General features: G+C 46.4%; 5 protein-coding genes across 5 annotated transcripts; 1 reads left to right on the forward strand and 4 right to left on the reverse strand.

Annotated features, from left to right (window-relative positions):
• The first annotated feature begins 568 nt into the window (after positions 1–568).
• On the forward strand, positions 569–1,211 carry LOC149475562 (histone H4). The gene has a single exon (XM_089712549.1). The coding sequence runs from the start codon at positions 632–634 to the stop codon at positions 941–943; it is 312 nt and encodes a 103-aa protein (XP_089568675.1). The 5' UTR covers positions 569–631; the 3' UTR covers positions 944–1,211.
• Positions 1,212–1,407: 196 nt separating this feature from the next.
• Positions 1,408–2,252, reverse strand: LOC149475563 (histone H3). The gene has a single exon (XM_089712537.1). It carries the CDS (start codon positions 2,135–2,137, stop codon positions 1,727–1,729), a length of 411 nt encoding a protein of 136 aa, XP_089568663.1. The 5' UTR covers positions 2,138–2,252; the 3' UTR covers positions 1,408–1,726.
• A 4,965-nt stretch (positions 2,253–7,217) lies between these two features.
• Positions 7,218–7,775, reverse strand: LOC149475564 (histone H2B). The gene has a single exon (XM_089713002.1). The coding sequence runs from the start codon at positions 7,715–7,717 to the stop codon at positions 7,343–7,345; it is 375 nt and encodes a 124-aa protein (XP_089569128.1). The 5' UTR covers positions 7,718–7,775; the 3' UTR covers positions 7,218–7,342.
• Positions 7,776–9,439: 1,664 nt separating this feature from the next.
• On the reverse strand, positions 9,440–10,130 carry LOC149475565 (histone H2A). The gene has a single exon (XM_089712572.1). It carries the CDS (start codon positions 10,102–10,104, stop codon positions 9,730–9,732), a length of 375 nt encoding a protein of 124 aa, XP_089568698.1. The 5' UTR covers positions 10,105–10,130; the 3' UTR covers positions 9,440–9,729.
• A 1,479-nt stretch (positions 10,131–11,609) lies between these two features.
• LOC149475566 (histone H1) lies at positions 11,610–12,562 on the reverse strand. The gene has a single exon (XM_089713115.1). It carries the CDS (start codon positions 12,465–12,467, stop codon positions 11,637–11,639), a length of 831 nt encoding a protein of 276 aa, XP_089569241.1. The 5' UTR covers positions 12,468–12,562; the 3' UTR covers positions 11,610–11,636.
• Positions 12,563–19,170: the final 6,608 nt, after the last annotated feature.

Here is a 19,170-nt window from a genome sequence, read left to right on the forward strand (position 1 = left end):
CTCAGTCGCGCACTCTGCGAGTTATCGTCGACGCCCCCAGATACGTCCGCAACTCCACTATTGAAAGGGACCTGGGAGTGGAGCCCCTCGAAAAGATCATCAAAGAGCAAGCAAAGAAAATCTTTGAAAAAGCCGATAGATCGAACTATGAGCACCTCCAAAGCATAGCACCTTGGAGAGCCAGCGTGATTGACGCGAAACCCTACCCGCGCGACTTGGCCCGGGACGAGGGGGATGCGTCGCCACCGCACACGGTCGCTGATCCGCACTCGCTGGGCCTCCCTTAAGGGTCTCACCCGGTGGGGCGGATCGCCCGGTTCGCGGAAACGCAAACCCCGAGTCGCCGTGGGCAGGTTGCCTGGGCGGGGGACTGCGTATAGAACACCACCAGAAACAACGCACAAGCGACAATTGAACAAATAACAGCCCCACAGATGTGGGGTTAACCCAGGGACCCTCCCGTAGTGGCGGGAGGCGAGAGACACCAGAGTTGGGGGGCGTAGCCCCGGTACTCTTTCCCCTCACCAGTGATGGTGGGAGCGAAGACCCCGAAGGCGCGGAGCGCACAAGCTTTCGGGCACGCAGCGAGTAAGCAAGTAAACGAGTAGAATAACGCAAGACAGTCGGCGATATGACAGGCCGCGGTAAAGGAGGCAAGGGGCTTGGAAAAGGTGGCGCTAAGCGGCACAGGAAGGTGCTCCGTGACAACATCCAGGGTATCACGAAGCCCGCGATCCGTCGTCTCGCTCGCAGGGGTGGCGTCAAGCGTATATCCGGTTTGATATACGAAGAGACGCGCGGCGTTCTCAAGGTATTCCTCGAGAACGTGATCCGTGACGCCGTCACTTACACCGAGCACGCAAAGAGGAAGACCGTCACCGCAATGGACGTCGTGTACGCGCTGAAACGTCAGGGACGTACCCTCTACGGATTCGGCGGTTAATTGTGTTACTTCAAAGATCGTCCGTCCGTTCGTACGTACGTCAATAATTCTTCCATGCAATCGATTCGGCCTTTTAATAATTATTCTTGGTACGAATAAAGATGGGCGTACGACCACCACGGCGATGATTTTGAAACAAACAAATTAACAACAAAAAGGCCCTTTTCAGGGCCGCATACGATTCATTAATTCCACAATATTATATATTATTGTATTATGGATATGTTTCCCCACGCGCGCAAAACTACAACACTCACTATCATTTCACTTGTACTCTATTATCTCTCTATTATTATGTGTGCTAAATTTCATTGTAATCGGTTCAACACATACATACATACATACATACGTCCATCCATCAACAACTTTCGCATTTATAATATTAAATAAAACTATTTCATTAGAAGAATTTAAAGTTAATGGCTACTGAATGATTACATTACTAAAATCTAAAATTCATCAGGTAGGCAAGTTTTCTGTTTATAATAGTAATATAATAATATTAATACATTTTATCATTCTCATAACAATATTATCATTATATTATTAGATATTTCGTTGTATGTTTCCGTTACTGCACAGTGGAAAACGTTTATAGTTAGGTTAGGTACCTACTATTAAAATGAATCACGTGCGGCCCTGAAAAGGGCCTTTTTTTTTAACATTCGATGTCCGATGACGTGTCCTCTGTGCTATGTCATGTTATGTTATGTTATTTCATATTGAAACCACACACCACACGACACGACACGAGACACGAACAATGCAAACAACAAACGGATCTTAGGCGCGTTCACCACGGATACGGCGGGCCAATTGAATGTCCTTTGGCATAATGGTCACTCTCTTAGCGTGTATAGCGCACAGATTGGTGTCTTCAAATAGACCTACGAGGTACGCTTCGCTCGCCTCCTGCAGGGCCATGACGGCCGAGCTCTGGAAGCGGAGGTCGGTCTTGAAGTCCTGCGCTATCTCACGGACGAGACGTTGGAACGGCAACTTGCGGATCAGTAGCTCAGTGCTCTTCTGGTAGCGACGAATCTCACGCAGAGCAACCGTGCCGGGCCTGTAGCGATGGGGCTTCTTCACGCCACCGGTTGCGGGCGCACTCTTGCGGGCCGCTTTGGTGGCGAGCTGCTTCCTCGGCGCCTTTCCACCGGTGGACTTGCGAGCGGTCTGCTTTGTGCGAGCCATTGTGACCGGGGGGCTTGTTCGAAATTCGAATTCACTATATTTATTATAGAGAAATAAAACAACAAATACGACCGCACGGAGAAGTGGTTGCGCTTCGAATGAATACGAAAACGCGTACGACGCCGTTTTTATAAACACATTAGGTACACTCGTCTCCGTTTCGTTATTCATCGTAGTCGAGTGCGAGAGAGACATCGATAAGTAACCGTTCGCGCGGTGTGTATGTCGAGAAAAGAGAGATAAAATAATAATAATCAAAGTTTTGTGTTGGATTTGCACGATTCCTGATGCAAAATTAACTACTCGAACTCGAAAACAAAAAAAAAAAAAAAACGATCTTCAATGTGCAATGTGCAATCTGCACTGTCATAATATTGTCAATGTCATACACAGCCCATGTCATAATATTGTTATGTTCGTCATTATGGTATGGTCGTACTTACTGGATCTATTCATTAAATTTACATGTACCTTATCCAAAATGGATGGAAATTATTCTACTCTTTTATTTTACTTCATACATACTCTACATAGGTGCAAAGTTTCATAAAAATGCGTTCAAAAATAAAATATGTCTTGGTTATTGCTTGATTACAAGATTAAAGAATTATTATTTTCTACTTTTTAGTGGTAAGTATCTAACTTGAAAGCGTGTTTTTTAGTTTTTCAAACTATATTTATTTTACTTCATACTCTACATAGGTATTTTCGTATAGCAAAACAAAACAGCACTAAAAAAAAAAAAAATACCAACAAATACATAATACGTTCATAATATACCTAACTAGAAATTCGCCGCGGCCTCGTTCGGTTGCAAATTTTATGAACATTTAAAAATTATATCTATTAAAATAAACCGCATCAAAATCCGTTGCGCCGTTTTTGAGATCTCGAGTAATCTTCAACTTGATTATTCCATAAGAAAGGAAAATTTCTATAATATAGGTTTGGTTAGGAGAGGTTAGGTTAGGTTAGGAAAATTTTTCTCAGTCCGGAAAATTTCCATACGCCAGGAAAATTTCTATACGTCAGGAAAATTTATATAAGCCAGGAAAATTTCTATACGTCAGGAAAAATTTCTATAAGGTGGAAAAGGTTAGGTTAGGTTAGGTTAGGTTAGGTTAGGTTTTTTTTTTTTTTTTTTTTTTTTTTTTTTTTTTTTTTTTTTTTTTTTTTAAAAGCACCCGCCATCGCAGGGTGTTGTCTGCTTTTTCTCTAGAGTATTGTCTAGAGACATTTATTTTCTTTAATCAAATAATAAACACAATTTTCTTTATTTACAATATGGGCACATAATATTAAAATACAATAAAATTTTAAAATACGAATTCACAATATACTATAAAATTTTCAAAATAATAATAAAATACAATAATTAAAAGTCACTTTAAAATTAACAATTTAAACATTACAATAAAAATAAAAACCAATACAAATAAATATACAAATTAACACGGCACAACAATATAACTTAACCCTAACATCACAGCTTATCACAGTTTCGTTTGTTAACCACCCCAACAATGTATTTACAATATTCCAAGAATTCAGTTCTCGTATCATCCCCCAGGGCCGCAGGCAGATTCTCACCCGTCATCGCGATGCCCAATTTTTGCTCAATAACATATCTATCTCTTGCAAAAATCGGACACTCGAGCAACAGGTGAGAAACCGTCTCGTCGACTCCGGGCTGACACAGGCACGATGGATTCTCCTTCAGCTTGAATCTGTTCAAGTAGAAGGCGAATCCACCGTGTCCAGTCAGTGCTTGTGTGGCGTGGTGTGTGATGTCTATTTTCCGAACTATTTTGTATGCAGCAGCAGCGCTTGGGAAAAAGAGCTTCGTGCCTCCAGCCGTCTCCCCCACATCATATCTCCTGTCCCATTCCCCGATCGTATCCCGTCTCAGGATACGCTTGACGAATGAAACAGGACACAGATCGTAGTCGGGTTTCTTCTTCGACCCCAGAGCGGCCTCCTTGGCTAACTGGTCCACTCTTTCGTTCCCCCTTAGCCCTGCGTGCGCCTTGATCCAAAACAGAGCGACCTCCCGCCTCTGCGAAGCAGCTTTTCGGAGGGCCGCTCTTGTTTGCACAGCAAGGGGGTGGGGGGAACCGAGTGTGACTGCCTGGAGGGCCGATCTGGAGTCGCTGAAGATGCCGACTTTCGCCACTCCACTCTTGCAGGCTCTAATTACTGCTCTTTGGAGCGCTAGGAGTTCGGCCTGGTAGACGGTGCAATACGGCGGCAAAGCAAGCTTGACGGCCTTCGTCTCGGCCTCCCCCTCCCATACGGAAAGGGCGGCTCCGACTCGACCCTCAATCTTGCTGCCGTCCGTGTAGATCCTATGTACGTGGCTATTAGCCACGTCGGAATACGAGTCCTCGTCCACCAGCCCGAACCCCAGCCCTTCCTGCTCTGCCGGATGTGGGTCCTCAATCGCCGGAGCCATTCTTTCCACCTCCCTGTCTCCCAACGCTGGGTGCGACACCCCCTTCTTGATCTCATATAATCTCGAGACTTCGAGTATTCTGAGGTCAAGGGGGAGTATCCCAGCCAACAGCATAGCTGAGTTCAGGGAGACGGTCCGATATGCTCTGCAGATTTTTTGGGCAAAACCCCGTTGCACGGTGTTCAGCCTTTTTTGGACCCCCATCTTTTCCACGGTGGGTGCCCACGCTGCCGATGCATACATAATAGTCGGTTCGATAACTGCTACATAAATAGTTCTAATAATATCTGGGCTAAGTCCCCAACCAACTCTGGCTGCCCTAGCCAAGAGTTTATACCGGGCGATTGCCTTTTGGCATACCGTCCCGACGTGGGCGTTGAAAGTAAGGCCGCTGTCAATTGTAAGGCCCAGTATTTTTATATGTGAAAAATATTTAATTTCCACACTCCCCATAGCGAGCCGTGGCACGTCATATTTTAACCTCCTCGTCGAAAGGAGGGCACAAGTTTTGTGTGGTGCAAAATTTAATTTGTTGTCTTTACCCCATTCGTGTATTACATTTAGGACACGGTTCGCTTTTCCTTCTATTTCAAGGGCCGTATCCCCCTCAAAGACCAACACTATGTCGTCGGCGAACGCCTGACAGAATACTCCCATCTCCTCTAACATCCATAGCAGAGGGTCCAGCAAGAGGTTCCACAGGATTGGTCCACCTATGGATCCCTGCACGCACCCCTTGCTGGTCCCCCTACTCACTTCCACGGTTAGGTTAGGTTAGGTTAGGTTAGGTTACGTTACGTTAGGTTACGTTAGGTTAGGTTAGGTTAGGTTAGGTTGGGTTAGGTTAGGTTAGGTTAGGTTAGGTTAGGTTAGGTTAGGTTAGGTTAGGTTAGGTTAGGAGAGGTTAGGTTAGGTTAGGTTAGGTTAGGTTAGGTTAGGTTAGGTTAGGTTAGGTTAGGTTAGGTTAGGTTAGGTTAGGAGAGGTTAGGTTAGGTTAGGTTAGGTTAGGTTAGGTTACGTTAGGTTAGGTTAGGTTAGGTTAGGTTAGGTTAGGTTAGGTTACGTTACGTTAGGTTACGTTAGGTTACGTTACGTTAGGTTACGTTACGTTAGGTTACGTTAGGTTACGTTACGTTAGGTTACGTTAGGTTACGTTACGTTAGGTTACGTTAGGTTAGGTTAGGTTGGGTTAGGTTAGGTTAGGTTAGGTTAGGTTAGGTTAGGTTAGGTTAGGTTAGGTTATGTTACGTTAGGTTACGTTAGGTTAGGTTAGGTTAGGTTAGGTTACGTTAGGTTAGGTTAGGTTAGGTTAGGAAAATTTTTCTCAGTCCGGAAAATTTCCATACGCCAGGAAAATTTCTATACGTCCGGAAAAATACTACTGAACCGATTACAATGAAATTTAGCACACATATAGAAGGTAACTTGGATTAACACATAGGGTAGGTTTTATCCCGGAATTCCCGCGGGAACGGGAACTATGCGGGTTTTCCTTTGAAAACGCGGGCGAAGCCGCGGGCGGAAATCTAGTACAAAATATTAATTTACCAAAACTATTGCAAAACACAAAACTATATAAATATAACAGAAAATCGGTTTGAATGTATGTCCGTGTGTGCTATATTCCCTATATAAATTTGTATAATTAAAACTAGAGAATCGATTTTGATGCGGTTTATTTCAATAGATAGGCTGCATCTCGAGGAAGCTTTTAGTATATATAATTTGTTACGTTCTGAACAATGCAGGCACAGCCGCGGGCGATAACTAATCAATCTACCATTTATTTGTTAAACAGTTATTAAAAAAAAATAACTTCAAATTAACTGTACAAGTTTAATTATTTCTCCATTAAATAATTAATTAATATTAATTTTTTGTTGTATATCAATTAAATTTACGTTTTGACATAAGGCTGAGGTAAAATAACAGTACAGACTACAGTCGAATTGGGAATCATCAAGGAGGATTTTATTTAATATCTTAACTTAATTAAAGATATGAAACCTTATTTGTGTTAAACTTTTTTATTTTTTTAAATTGACACCAATAAATCAAACTGACGATGTCTGTCAAAATAAATATAATATTGATTCAAAGATAGTACATGAAATCGCATTGCGTTGTTATATTAATATATAAGTAATAAAATGGTTGTGAGTGAAAAAAAATTATGTAACATGTATAAAAATATCGAGCCAAATCATGATGGTATATAATTTATTATGAATTTGTTTTTAGGATAACCGCAAAAATGTGCAATATTATAAAGAGGAAAACTTTGTTTGTTAATGAATAGGCTCATCATCAAAACTACTGGACCGATTTTGATGAAATTTGGCACAGACAATCTTTAGACGCTGAGAAAGAACATACATAGGCTACTTTTTATTATTGCGAAATAATATGTACCTACCACGGGCGAAGCCCTAGTTTGTAAATAAAATAAAATAAATCATACCCACAAAATATGACCAACGTTAATAATTATTGTTGAACGTATAATTCGAAATTCGAATTTCAAAATTACTTACAAATTTAGGTTTTTTTTTTCTCACTGCTGTTGTTCGTGTTGGAGAAACGTATTTTTGGCGTGTACACACACACACAATTCATTCATGAAATATATTGTGGCCCTGAAAAGGGCCGTTGTTGTTTTGATAGTATATAATAATAATAAACACAAAACGCGAGCGAGCGGGCGTTCGATAAGTCGAACACGCCACGCCGTTGTCCCGACGACCGCTCACCGCTCACTTGGAGCTCGTGTACTTAGTGACAGCCTTTGTGCCCTCGCTGACCGCGTGCTTGGCGAGCTCGCCGGGCAGAAGCAGCCGCACGGAGGTTTGCACCTCTCGCGACGTGATGGTCGACCGCTTGTTGTAGTGAGCGAGCCGGGACGCCTCCGCGGCGATGCGCTCGAAAATGTCGTTCACGAACGAGTTCATGATGGACATGGCCTTCGAGGAGATACCGGTGTCGGGGTGGACCTGCTTGAGCACCTTGTAAATGTAAATGGCGTAGCTCTCCTTCCTCTTGTGCTTCTTCTTTTTCTTGTCAGACTTCGAGATGTTCTTCTGCGCTTTGCCGGACTTCTTGGCGGCCTTTCCACTCGTTTTTGGCGGCATGTTTGTTTGTTGTAGTATTAGTTCAAACAATTGAAACTGTTGTACTGTACAAAAACGAAGGGGCAAAATCAAACGGTATAGATCGCGCCACACGGCGTTACGGCCGTCGGTTAGTAATGCGAGCTAGCACTTTTGGTTATCGGCCAATAGCGTGGAGCGTAAGCGTCCCCTCCACACAGTGGGCGGTGAACATGCGGTGAATCATTCAGATGTTTACATTTGGCATTTTATTTTTTTTTACCCGACTACGGCAAAGCAAAAGGAGGGTTATGATTTTGACAGGCTATGTATGTATGTATGTTCATCTGTTCCCTCGTAACTTCTAAACTACTTATCAGAATTCGACAAATGACATATCATTAGAAGCGTCTTAATTGTCCGCTGGTTATAGGCTATATGGGGTTTCACAAAATTCCTCTAGCGGACAAAACATACAGCGTAAAAAAATAAAGTTAAGATAAATATGCCGTGTTTGGTATCATTTGAAAGCTTTTTACTTGCACATTTTGAATATATATATATATATATATATATATATATATATATATATATATATATATATATATATATATATATATATATATATATATATATATATACCTATATATATTACTAGCATTTGCTTGTGACTTTACCTGTATTCATGGGCTGATTGCATATAATTCACATCTTTTCGTTCATAGCTTCTTTATTAGTTCATCAATTTAACTTTTGTTTTATACTTTTTCAGCGTCGTTTTTTGTCGTAGTTGGGTTTTAGTTGTTTTACTTTTTATCTTGTTTAAATCACATAAGGCTGAGGTAAAATAACAGTACAGACTACAGTCGAATTGGGAATCATCAAGGAGGGTTTTATTTTAAAATATCTTAATTAAAGATAATATATGAAACCTTATTTGTGTTAAACTTTTTTATTTTTTTAATTGACACCAATAAATCAAACTGACGATGTCTGTCAAAATAAATATAATATTGATTCAAAGATAGTACATGAAATCGCATCGCGTTGTTATATTAATTAATATAATAAAATGGTTGTGAGTGAAAAAAAATTATGTAACATGTATAAAAATATCGAGCCAAATCATGATGGTATATAATTTATTATGAATTTGTTTTTAGGATAACCACAAAAATGTGCATGTGCACACACAAATTAAGCATCGTCTTTATTTATGGAAAGCATAATATGGAAACATAAAAACATATACAGTCGTCTCCAAAACCGAGAAAATTGAAAGGCAGGCAGCATTGAAAGGTATGGTAATATTCCATCAATTGTTTGTTGTTATCCATACTATAATATATAATAGGACAGCGCTAGTCGTCCGCTAAACGGGTGAATAAAATAAATTAGTCGTCCGATTACCGGATGAATAAAATCAAAAATTGAATCGTCCGATAACATCTATTTATCTATATAGTTAGGTTATCGGGGTTTCTTTAGAGAACTGCCGCACGTATTATAGGTTTTTTGTGGGGGGGGGGGGGGGGGGGAAGGAGGGCACACGTAGGTCGACGATTAAATTATTTTATTCATCCGGTAATCGGACGACAAATTTATTTTATTCATCCGTTTAGCGGACGACTAGACACTTCGTATATAATATAATATTATAAATGCGAAAGTAACTCTGTCTGTCTGTCTGTCTGTTACTTGCGCAATCATCTAGAAAACACAATATAGGTATTGTCCTCTGCAAAAAGGAGAAATAGTCCAGTATCAAGTAAAAGGCTATATTATAATATAATATTAAATGCTGGTGAAACCGCGGAGCGCAGCTAGTTTAATATACATAGATTAATATTATTCATGTTCTGGTACGTGTCAAATGGTAAACGATCACTGAAGAGATGAGAGTTTAGGCTGCTAGAAACTCTTATCTATCGTTGTTGTCAAGACATATATTGCGGCCCTGAAAAGGGCCTTTTGAACAATTCATAATAATATTATGATGAACATACATAAAAATATGTAATTGTAGCGTTATTGGTAAATGCAATGCAATCCAATTAGGCCTTCTTCTCCGTCTTCTTGGGCAGCAGCACAGCCTGAATGTTAGGCAATACACCGCCCTGTGCTATGGTCACGCCGGAGAGGAGCTTGTTCAGCTCTTCGTCGTTGCGTATGGCCAATTGCAGATGTCTCGGAATAATTCTAGTCTTCTTGTTGTCGCGCGCCGCGTTGCCGGCCAACTCGAGAACTTCAGCCGCCAGGTACTCCATCACGGCCGCCAGGTAGACCGGGGCACCGGCGCCCACGCGCTCCGCGTAATTGCCCTTCCTGAGCAATCTGTGAATACGGCCGACGGGGAACTGCAGACCGGCACGGTTGGAACGTGACTTTGCCTTCCCCTTCACTTTACCGCCTTTACCGCGTCCAGACATTATTTACTGTTTTCTTTGATAATATTATAATAAACGAAAAAACTGATACGTACAACGATACGCGCCGATCACTAAAGTATGTTTTTTTTTTAAGACACCATCTGATTTAATATATAACGGCTACGCGTCCTAGTGATTGCGGTGGGCATGACGCCGTGAAATGCGAGCGAACACAAACGACGAGCGATGCGCAGTGAACACGACCGTGTCAAATAATAATAATTTATATTGTTATGTACATATTTTATTTATATTTTTATTTAAGCGAGGCTTCATCTCTTAACATACATGCAAAATGATATTTTTTTTTTTTTGATTCAGTGTACAGCATCCCCAAATATTATTATCTTCTTCTTCTTCTTTCTTCTTCTTCTTCTTATATATAAAAATGAATCGCAACATGTGTTGGTAAGCGCATAACTCGAGAACGGCTGAACCGATTTCGATAATTCTTTTTTTATTATATTCCTTGAAGTACGAGGATGGTTCTTACGTAGAGAAAACGTAAACATGTACCACGGGCGAAGCCGGGGCGGACCGCTAGTTACTCATAATAATAATGATTAGTACGTACGTCACAATCTATGACGATGTCGAAAAGACTTGTATCTGTACCGTGGTTGATTGTTTTTAAAGTAACTTGTCAGGTGACAGAAACAGACTGTGTTGTCTAGACAACCATCAATAATTATTAATAATTATTCATACCAGTATGTATAGATTTTAGAGAGTAGGTATTTAGTAAGTTTCGGTAAAATGTACTATCGGGAGTCGGGCGTCGGGCGGGCGGTCGGTCGGGCGGCGTGCGCTGGTGTGGGGCGGGCGGGCGGTGTCTGTGTCTGTGTCTGTGTCTGTGTCTGTGTGGTAGCGTGTTGCAGTGTGCGATGAATAGTTACATAATATTTTATTTTGCAAGTTGAAGGTAAAAAGTAACGTGTGTGTTTACCGTACGTATTACGTAGGTATATTTTGATGTTTTTTTATTTATTCCTTAATTCATTGCGCGTCGACGGAGCCCCGCTTCGCGGGGCTCCTATTTCTGTGTAGTTTTTTTTTAAGAAACCTAACCTAACCTAACCTAACCTAAACCTAAACCTAAACCTAACCTAACGTAAAGCTGTAGATTAGTTAGTAGTAGATTTGATTTTCTTGTTGTTATTATATTGTGCATGCATGTTGCTAGTTGCTACTATAATATATTATGATGTTACATAACTATTATGTAATTTGTAAAATTGTAATAATTGTAGTTTTATTGTGTAGGTACCTACAAGTTGCTTGTTCGTCCTCGCAAATTGGAAGGAAACGTTAACGTTCGTAGTGAGTGCGCATTCGAAAATATATGTTAGCCCTGAGAAGGGCTTTTTGGCGATAGATATATATAATATGTACATCTATTTTGCTGAGACTTGTGCCCGATGCACTCGCCGTCGCCGCTGCACTGCATAACCAGTTCCAACCTTAACCTTCCTCGAAGTCGAATTAGGTTGCGCTTGCGCTTGCGATTGATCGATTGCACGCACACCACACGTTCACTTCTTGGACGCGGCCGAGGCTTTCTTGGCGGTGGCCGCTTTGGATTTTGGCGTTGCCGCTTTCTTCGGTTTCGGTGCCTTCGGCTTCTTCGTCGGCGGTTTGGCACTCCTCTTAGCCTTCGGCGCGGCGGCCGACGCTGCTGCGGCGGGTTTTGCGGCCGCCTTGCCCGCAGCCGGCGCCTTCTTGGCGGCCGCGGCGGGCTTCTTTCTGCCTGCAGCTACTTTCTTGTCTTTCACCGCTGACGCTTTCGACTTGGACGGCGAGGACGACGAGTCTGCGGCCGCTGCTGCGGCGGCGGCTGCCGCCGCCTTCTTGGACCTGCTGCCTGCGTTGACGGCCGTCTTTTTGGCGGCCGCTTGCGCCTTGCCACCGCCGCCAGATTTGCGCACCTTGACGGCCGCCGCCGCTCCGGAGCCCTTGCCGGCGGCTCCGCTCGACGGAGAGGTCTTCTTCTTGGCCGCGGAGGACTTTGACTCCAGTTTGAACGAGCCAGATGCGCCCTTGCCCTTCGTCTGAACGAGCGTGCCGGATTCGACGGCGCCCTTGAGATATCTCCTAATGAACGGCGCCAGTTTATCCGCGTCCACCTTGTACGTGGCCGATATGTACTTCTTGATCGCCTGCAGGGAAGAGCCGCTACGCTCTTTGAGATCGCTGATAGCAGTGTTCACCATTTCCGACGTCTTCGGGTGCGCCAATCTTGCTTTGGCCGCTTTCTTGGCTCCTCCCGACGCCGCTGCTGCTGCTGCTGCTGCTGCTTTGGGCGCTTTCTTCGCGGGCGTCGACGCTGGTGCCGGAGTTTCAGTTTCGACTGCGGTGTCTGCCATTTTTGTTAATTAAAATTCAACTTTACGTCGACAATAGTATGTAATAATAATTAGTATATATAAGTGGTAGTAGGTTTCACTGTATTCGACGTACGGTGTCGCTAGTGTAGGAATCGACTGGACGGTTTACCTCACGGGGAACCGTGCAATCGAGATACGTTTTCTCGCGGTCGCGCTTGAAACTTTTCACTAACATGCCTCCGTTCGAACGTATATTTTACGTGAAATTAACGTTTAAAAGTATACGTTTCACATGTCTCTCGTCCCTTTTGAGATCGGCCCTCGTAGTGTGCAAGCCCGCGCGACGCTCGAGGAGCGCATCGATAGCGATGGACGTTTAAATTTTGCCAAGGGCTATCCGCGTGCGCGGTGTCAACTTTAAAATTATCATTTCACCTGTAATTAAACCGATTGTCGTTTCGAAAAAGGCTCTCTCAATACACTGATATACAGACGTTAAGGTGAAACTATTCGTAATCGCCATATAATATGTTTGCGACGGTTTTTAGGGGGATGAATGTGACCTGTTGTAGAACAGCATAACGCAAACGACGACCGCGCGGCCGGCTACACACACAGTTCGGCGATCGGTCGAATATGTTTAACGTCCTTTAAATACAAAAATAATAACAATACGAATGTGCCACAATAACGAAATGACAATATTATAAATAAATGTCACATATTTGTCACAATATTATATTCACAGTCACAGGTACTAACAGCTAGTAGGTACATAGTACGCACACCACACCGCAACGCCCGCACGTTTTAATATTGTCAAAATATTATATAGGCCGCGCGAGAACGAGACTACGATTCACAATTGCGTATTTATTATAATATTATTATTGTGTTAACTTAATATCGTCGCATAATAACGCATAATAAGCAATACCTAAATAATAGACAGAGGAGTAGTAACAATATTATGACGAATCGATAATAACACGAATGTAGGTAGTTAATTAATAGTTTATTATTTACCTAATCATTAAGTTACTTATACCTATATCATCATCATCAACTGCAATTACAATTAATTCAATAGCGACAATGACGTATCCATGTTTTGATGAATTATTATTGTCGTACCGTTGTAGATTCCTTAAATCTTCGTAATGCACCTGAGCGCAGTAAACATCGATTAAAGTGAAGCATTCGATTCTAGATGTCAGATTTCGATTTTTAGAGTAACGTCTCTGGTATTTATTATGTTTAGAATGGTTTATCAGTAAAATAAAATGAAATCTTAAAAAAAAATTACTTTTATCGGTCATTATTATTATAATTAATATTATGTACCTAGTCGTAATTGAAAAAAGTTAAGCAAATGTGCAGTTCTAACAAAACGAAATATCTTGTTATTCTATGTCGTCGTTACTAGGTTACGTTGTTGAATTTTGTTGAACTGTCAAATGTTGCCTATTTTAAAATGGCTCTACTATACTTAATAACTACGAGGGATCTATATTTATAGATAGAGAGTTGGTTAATAATAATTACTTATTTAATTTGCTGTGTCGATTTTTATTTTTTTTTTTTTCAACAGGATAAAACCTATCCTATGTGTTAATCCAAGTTCATTGTAATCAGTTCAGTAATATTTGCGTGAAATAGTAACATTTATAATATTAGAAGGATAATGATAACAACACAAGTAAGTTAATTAAGTAATGACGATATATTATATACATTTCAAAAAATTTCAAGCTACTTATTTATATAATAATTCAAAAAAAAATTACATTAATATGAAATTTGACACATGCCATACCTACCCTGTTAATGTCTAGTGTAAATGTGATAGTATTTTTATTTTTTATTCCTCCGTATGTATGACGTCATCATCACATTTATCGTTATTTTTTTTTTATTTAATTTCTCTTAAAATATGCGATTAAAAAATGAAATGTTGTCAATTGTTGTGATTGAGTTATTATTATTATTATTCAAAGATTATTAACGCAGTCCCTCGATATGCACGATATATCTATCCGTCTCCGTCGCGCGTCTTTGCCGAGGACGCTGGTCGTGTTCACTCGTTGCTCCCGACCACGTGCTTTGCGCTCGTGCTGTCTCACTCTTGCTTACGCAATTCAGAGCGTCTGCGCCACTTTGTGTGTAAAGTTCGGTCTGCTAGTCGCCCCACGTGGAGTTCGCCTTTGCCTGTTATACCCGGTTATAACCCGCAGCACCGCCTGCCGTTTCTCGGCGAAAGCCGTTAAGTGGAGAGGGCGGTGATGTGTGTTTAACACGTTTCAGCAGCGCAGGCAAACGCCCACGTGCTCCCCGATGGAGCACGCCGGACCCAAAGGCCCTTCTCAGGGCCACACAAATGTGACCCCCGCGCGTAGTTCGCGCCCACGCATCGTTACGCGCACTGGCCGCGATGGAGTAGCCCGGTCGAGCTCGGCTCCCGGGCGCCCCTCCCGCCCCTTTTGGACGCAGCCCCGACGATGGGGAATACCTGAGGCCGCCGCCGCAGAGGAGGTGCCTGACCCGGACCAGGGAGTATCACCACGGACCGCATACTTGTCGGATGCCGTGCTGATCGACCGGTTCGTTTCGTCGGGCCTCCTGTCGCGCAAGCTGCGCGGCTGGCTGGCCTCGTACATCGAGATGAGGCGAGGCGACCTGGCGCGCATACCGCCGGGCTGCCTGGAGGAGCCTTCGCCGGAAGACGAACAGGTTTTACTGGCAAAACTTGCCGTCCTCCCGATCCCTCCGGGCAAGCCACGGGCGAGGCGCCGTCGCCCCCTCAGCAGCGACGAGGAGGAGGACCAGGTCGAGTCGGCGCAGGCCAAGCGGCCTTGCCAGACTCCCGCCCTCCTCCCCGCTACACCCGCTACCACCGCCGCCATGGCAGACACCATGGAGACAGACACGGCCGCAGCCACACCCGTTCCGCCCACCTACGCGGCGGTAAGTGCAGGCGCCGTCGTGCCACCACTCCACCCACGCGATCCGCGCCGCCCCCGTCGTATCAACGTGGAGGCGGCCGAGGAGCCGCAACCGGGACCGTCCGGCTTGCAGCGCGCTAGTGCGCCTGCGCAGCCGACCGCCCCCACACCGAGGGCGACAGCAGCGCCACCTAGCGCCACTGCCCCCGCACCTACTACCGCTACTACGGCACCGCCTAGCGGCGCGCCGAAGTCGCCCCGCTACCCGCCTATCGTGGTTGAGTCGCTCCCAAACTGGGCGACTCACCTACGTAACATCACCGCTTCGCTGGGGAGACAGGTGAGCGCGCGCGCCTACGGGACTGGCGTGCGCTTCTCGCCCCAAGACGAGGCGGAATACCGGGCGGTCGACCGGTACCTGCGCCACATCCAGGAGGAGGGAGAGGAGATCTCCTGGTTCTCGTACTCCCCTGAGGCTGAGCGCAGTGTCAAAGTTGCCGTCCGCGGGCTGCCGGTAAACACGCAGCCCGAAGAGCTCATGGCTGCGCTGCGCGACCGGGGATATGACCCGGAATTCGCGCGGCCCATTCGCGCCCGGAAAGGGCGCCCCGGCTGCATCTTCCTCGTCATCTTGAAGAAGACGGAGAACCTCACGCCGGGCATCTACGCAATCAAGGAGCTGCTGTACATGCCCGGCGTCACCATTGAGGCGTGGCGCTCCAAGCGGGGCCCCGCGCAGTGTCACAGGTGCCAGGGCTTCCGGCACTCCTCGCACAACTGCCACAGGCCGCTTGCCTGTGTGCGTTGCGGCGGGAGCCATGCGACCGCGGACTGCCCGCGGCCGAGGGACGCCCCTCCCATCTGCGCCAATTGCGCGGGACCACATCCCGCCAACCACGCCTCATGCCCGGTGCTGCGGCGCGAGGCCCGCAACAAGAAGGCGGGCCCGATAGCGCGCACCACAACCACCCAGCAGCAGCCGCAGCAGCCGCGCGCCGCACCGAATGTGCGGCCCAGCGCGCCGGCGGCGCCACCCGCGCCCGTGGAGCCGGTGCCTCGCGGAGAGGCCCTCACCACGGGTCTCATGGCGGCAGCGAATAACGCCCCCGCAACCACCTCCACAAGAAGAAACCGAAAGGGGCGCAGCGGTAAGAAACGTTCCCGCACGCAGCCCCCTCGGACCGCTACCGCCTCCGTGCTCCCCGCCGGCCCGCCCGCGCACATTCCGCAGGCGCCGGCGCATGCGCAGCAGCGCCAGCCCGAGCATATACGAGCGCAACCGCCGACCTCCGCTCGGGTAACTTCGGCGCAACGAACGCAGCCGAACTTACCCGAACCCGCCCGAGTACTGCAACAGCGCACAGCTCAACCCAGCTCGACACAGCTCGGCCCAGCATCGGCACAACTCGACCCAGCCAAGCGGGCTGCGATGCGAGTGGCGTGCCAGGTGCTCCAGAGCATGCTGGCCGCGCTGGAGGAAGGCGCCGACCCGATCCCCATCATCATGCAGGGCCTGCTGACTCTCGCTCAACAGTGAGTAACCGCTTCATTTACTGGAACGCGAGCGGGCTCAGCAAGGAGAGAGCGACACTACTGCGCCACCTCATGCGGGAACAACGAGTAGACGTCGTCCTCCTAAACGAGACGCACCTGGGCGCGCCTGACAAACTCAGCGCGTCTGGCTACGTCTCGTACAGACAGGACGAATGCTCCCCGCATGGGCGTAAGTACCGCGGACTTGCGATCCTTATCCGCAAGTCCATCCCTCACACCCCACTCCCCGCTTTCACATCCCAATCCTTTTCCGCGCTCGGCATCGAGGCGGAGTTTCCGGTGGGCAGGCTGCGAATGTATGCTGTATACAGGCCGCCCGGGGGGAGAGTTGACACGAACGAGGTGAAACGTCTTTTCGCCTCGAGCGTGCCGACGATCGCCGCGGGTGACTGGAACAGTAAGCATTCGCACTGGCTATCCCGCCTCGATTGTTGCAACGGCAAAGCCCTTTATAACATTATCGATTATAACGACATTGTTATAGAGGGCCCTTCCGAACCTACTCATTATCCTCGTACAGACTCCCACCAAGCGGACGTCATCGACTTTACGATTCACAATGTGATCCGCCAGTCGATGACGCAAACTGTTATTGTGGACGATCTCGGCTCAGACCACCTGCCGGTATTGGTCGAGATCACCGCAAACAGTTCCGCGCTTGCCCCATCCTACTCCCGCCGCTGTGTTAATTGGGAGTTATTTGCGAATGCGCTTGAGCGCTCTACGCCCTCACGCGCGGTTTCAAGCGCCGAGGACGTGGAGATATTCGCAAATGACTTGCATGATGCACTCAAGTCCGCTCTTGTCCAAGCCACGACTCTTAAACCGTCCACGTCCATACTCCCCCCCATTCCTTCTCATATCAAAGCCCTTATCCAGAGGAAGCGAGCTCTGCGACGGCAGTGGCAGCATTCGCGCTGCCCCACCCTCAAGCGGCAACTTGCTCGTTTGCGTGAGCAAGTTAGCGATGCGCTTGAGGCGAACAGGATCGAGGGCTGGCACCGTGCGATCGACTCGGCCGCCGAGGACTGGCCCTCGCTCCACAACCTCTGTCGCAGGCTTAAATCTTCAACCGCCCCCGCGCGCCCACTCACCGATTCCGCGGGTAATTATATATACGCCCCTCAGGGTCGCGCTGACTTGTTCGCCGAACATCTGGCACAAGTTTTTCAGCCGAACCCCCTGACGCCGTCGAGCGCCGCCCACGCAGCGGTGGTGAACGAACACCTATCAGGTTTTCTAGCATCACCGATACCGCCCGCTGAGGAAGTATTCTTCACCTCCCCGTCCGCCGTCCGCCGTGCGATTTCGCGTACAAAGTTGCGCAAAGCGCCCGGTGAGGACGGCGTGACGAACGAATCCCTTCGCCACCTCCCCCGTAAAACAGTCGCGGCTTTGTCGCGGCTGTTTAACGGTATATTACGCGCCGGTCATTTCCCTTCAGTGTGGAAAACCGGTCGCGTAATAATGATCCCCAAACCCGGCAAGAATGCCTCCTTAGCGGGCAGTTATCGACCCATCACCTTGTTGAGCACAGTCTCCAAAGTGTTCGAGTCACTACTGCTGCCTATGCTGCGTCCGTACGTGTCGCCGCGCGCTGAGCAATTCGGCTTTCGCTCGGCACACAGTACCACCCTTCAGGTATCTAGAGTATTGCACCATGTTAGCTCCGCCTTGAACAGGAATGAGAGAGCGGTCGCAATATTCCTAGATATCGAAAAGGCTTTCGACCGCGTCTGGCATGAGGGTCTTATATATAAGATCCTTACCACCACCCAATGCCCCGCGCGACTCGTGAGGATATTGCACTCTTTCCTCACGGACCGCTCCTTTCACGTTTCCGTGTCCCCCGCCATTTCCCGAAACCACTCTGTGCAGGCGGGTGTCCCGCAGGGCAGCTGTTTATCGCCCGCGCTATACTCCGCCTACACAGATGACTTCCCCTCCCCCGCGCCAAATTCTAATCAAATCCTCGCGCTATACGCCGACGATGTAGCTTTGATCGCCGCATCGTTGAATACAACGCATGCGATGGTTAAGGCGCAACGCTGGCTTGATGAGTTGCCTGCGTATTTCGAGCGTTGGCGGATATCTGTCAACGCGCGAAAGACACAGGTGATTCGGTTCGGTGGTTTGACTCCCTCCCACCAACTCACTTTGGCTGGTGAGCAGATCCCATGGTCCGATACTGTCCTTTACCTAGGTGTAACTATTGATTGCCGGCTTCGCTTTAACAGCCACGTGAA

This window comes from Colias philodice, chromosome 29 (assembly GCF_061535455.1).
Source record: "Colias philodice isolate Cphi_HAF_F1 chromosome 29, ilColPhil1 Martin Lab GWU primary, whole genome shotgun sequence".
Lineage (NCBI taxonomy): Eukaryota > Metazoa > Arthropoda > Insecta > Lepidoptera > Pieridae > Colias > Colias philodice.

Coding starts and splice junctions, on each gene's coding strand:
- LOC149475563 (XM_089712537.1), bottom strand. CDS start 2,137: ATGGCTCGCACAAAGCAGACCGCTCGCAAGTCCACCGGTGGAAAGGCG.
- LOC149475564 (XM_089713002.1), bottom strand. CDS start 7,717: ATGCCGCCAAAAACGAGTGGAAAGGCCGCCAAGAAGTCCGGCAAAGCG.
- LOC149475566 (XM_089713115.1), bottom strand. CDS start 12,467: ATGGCAGACACCGCAGTCGAAACTGAAACTCCGGCACCAGCGTCGACG.
- LOC149475565 (XM_089712572.1), bottom strand. CDS start 10,104: ATGTCTGGACGCGGTAAAGGCGGTAAAGTGAAGGGGAAGGCAAAGTCA.
- LOC149475562 (XM_089712549.1), top strand. CDS start 632: ATGACAGGCCGCGGTAAAGGAGGCAAGGGGCTTGGAAAAGGTGGCGCT.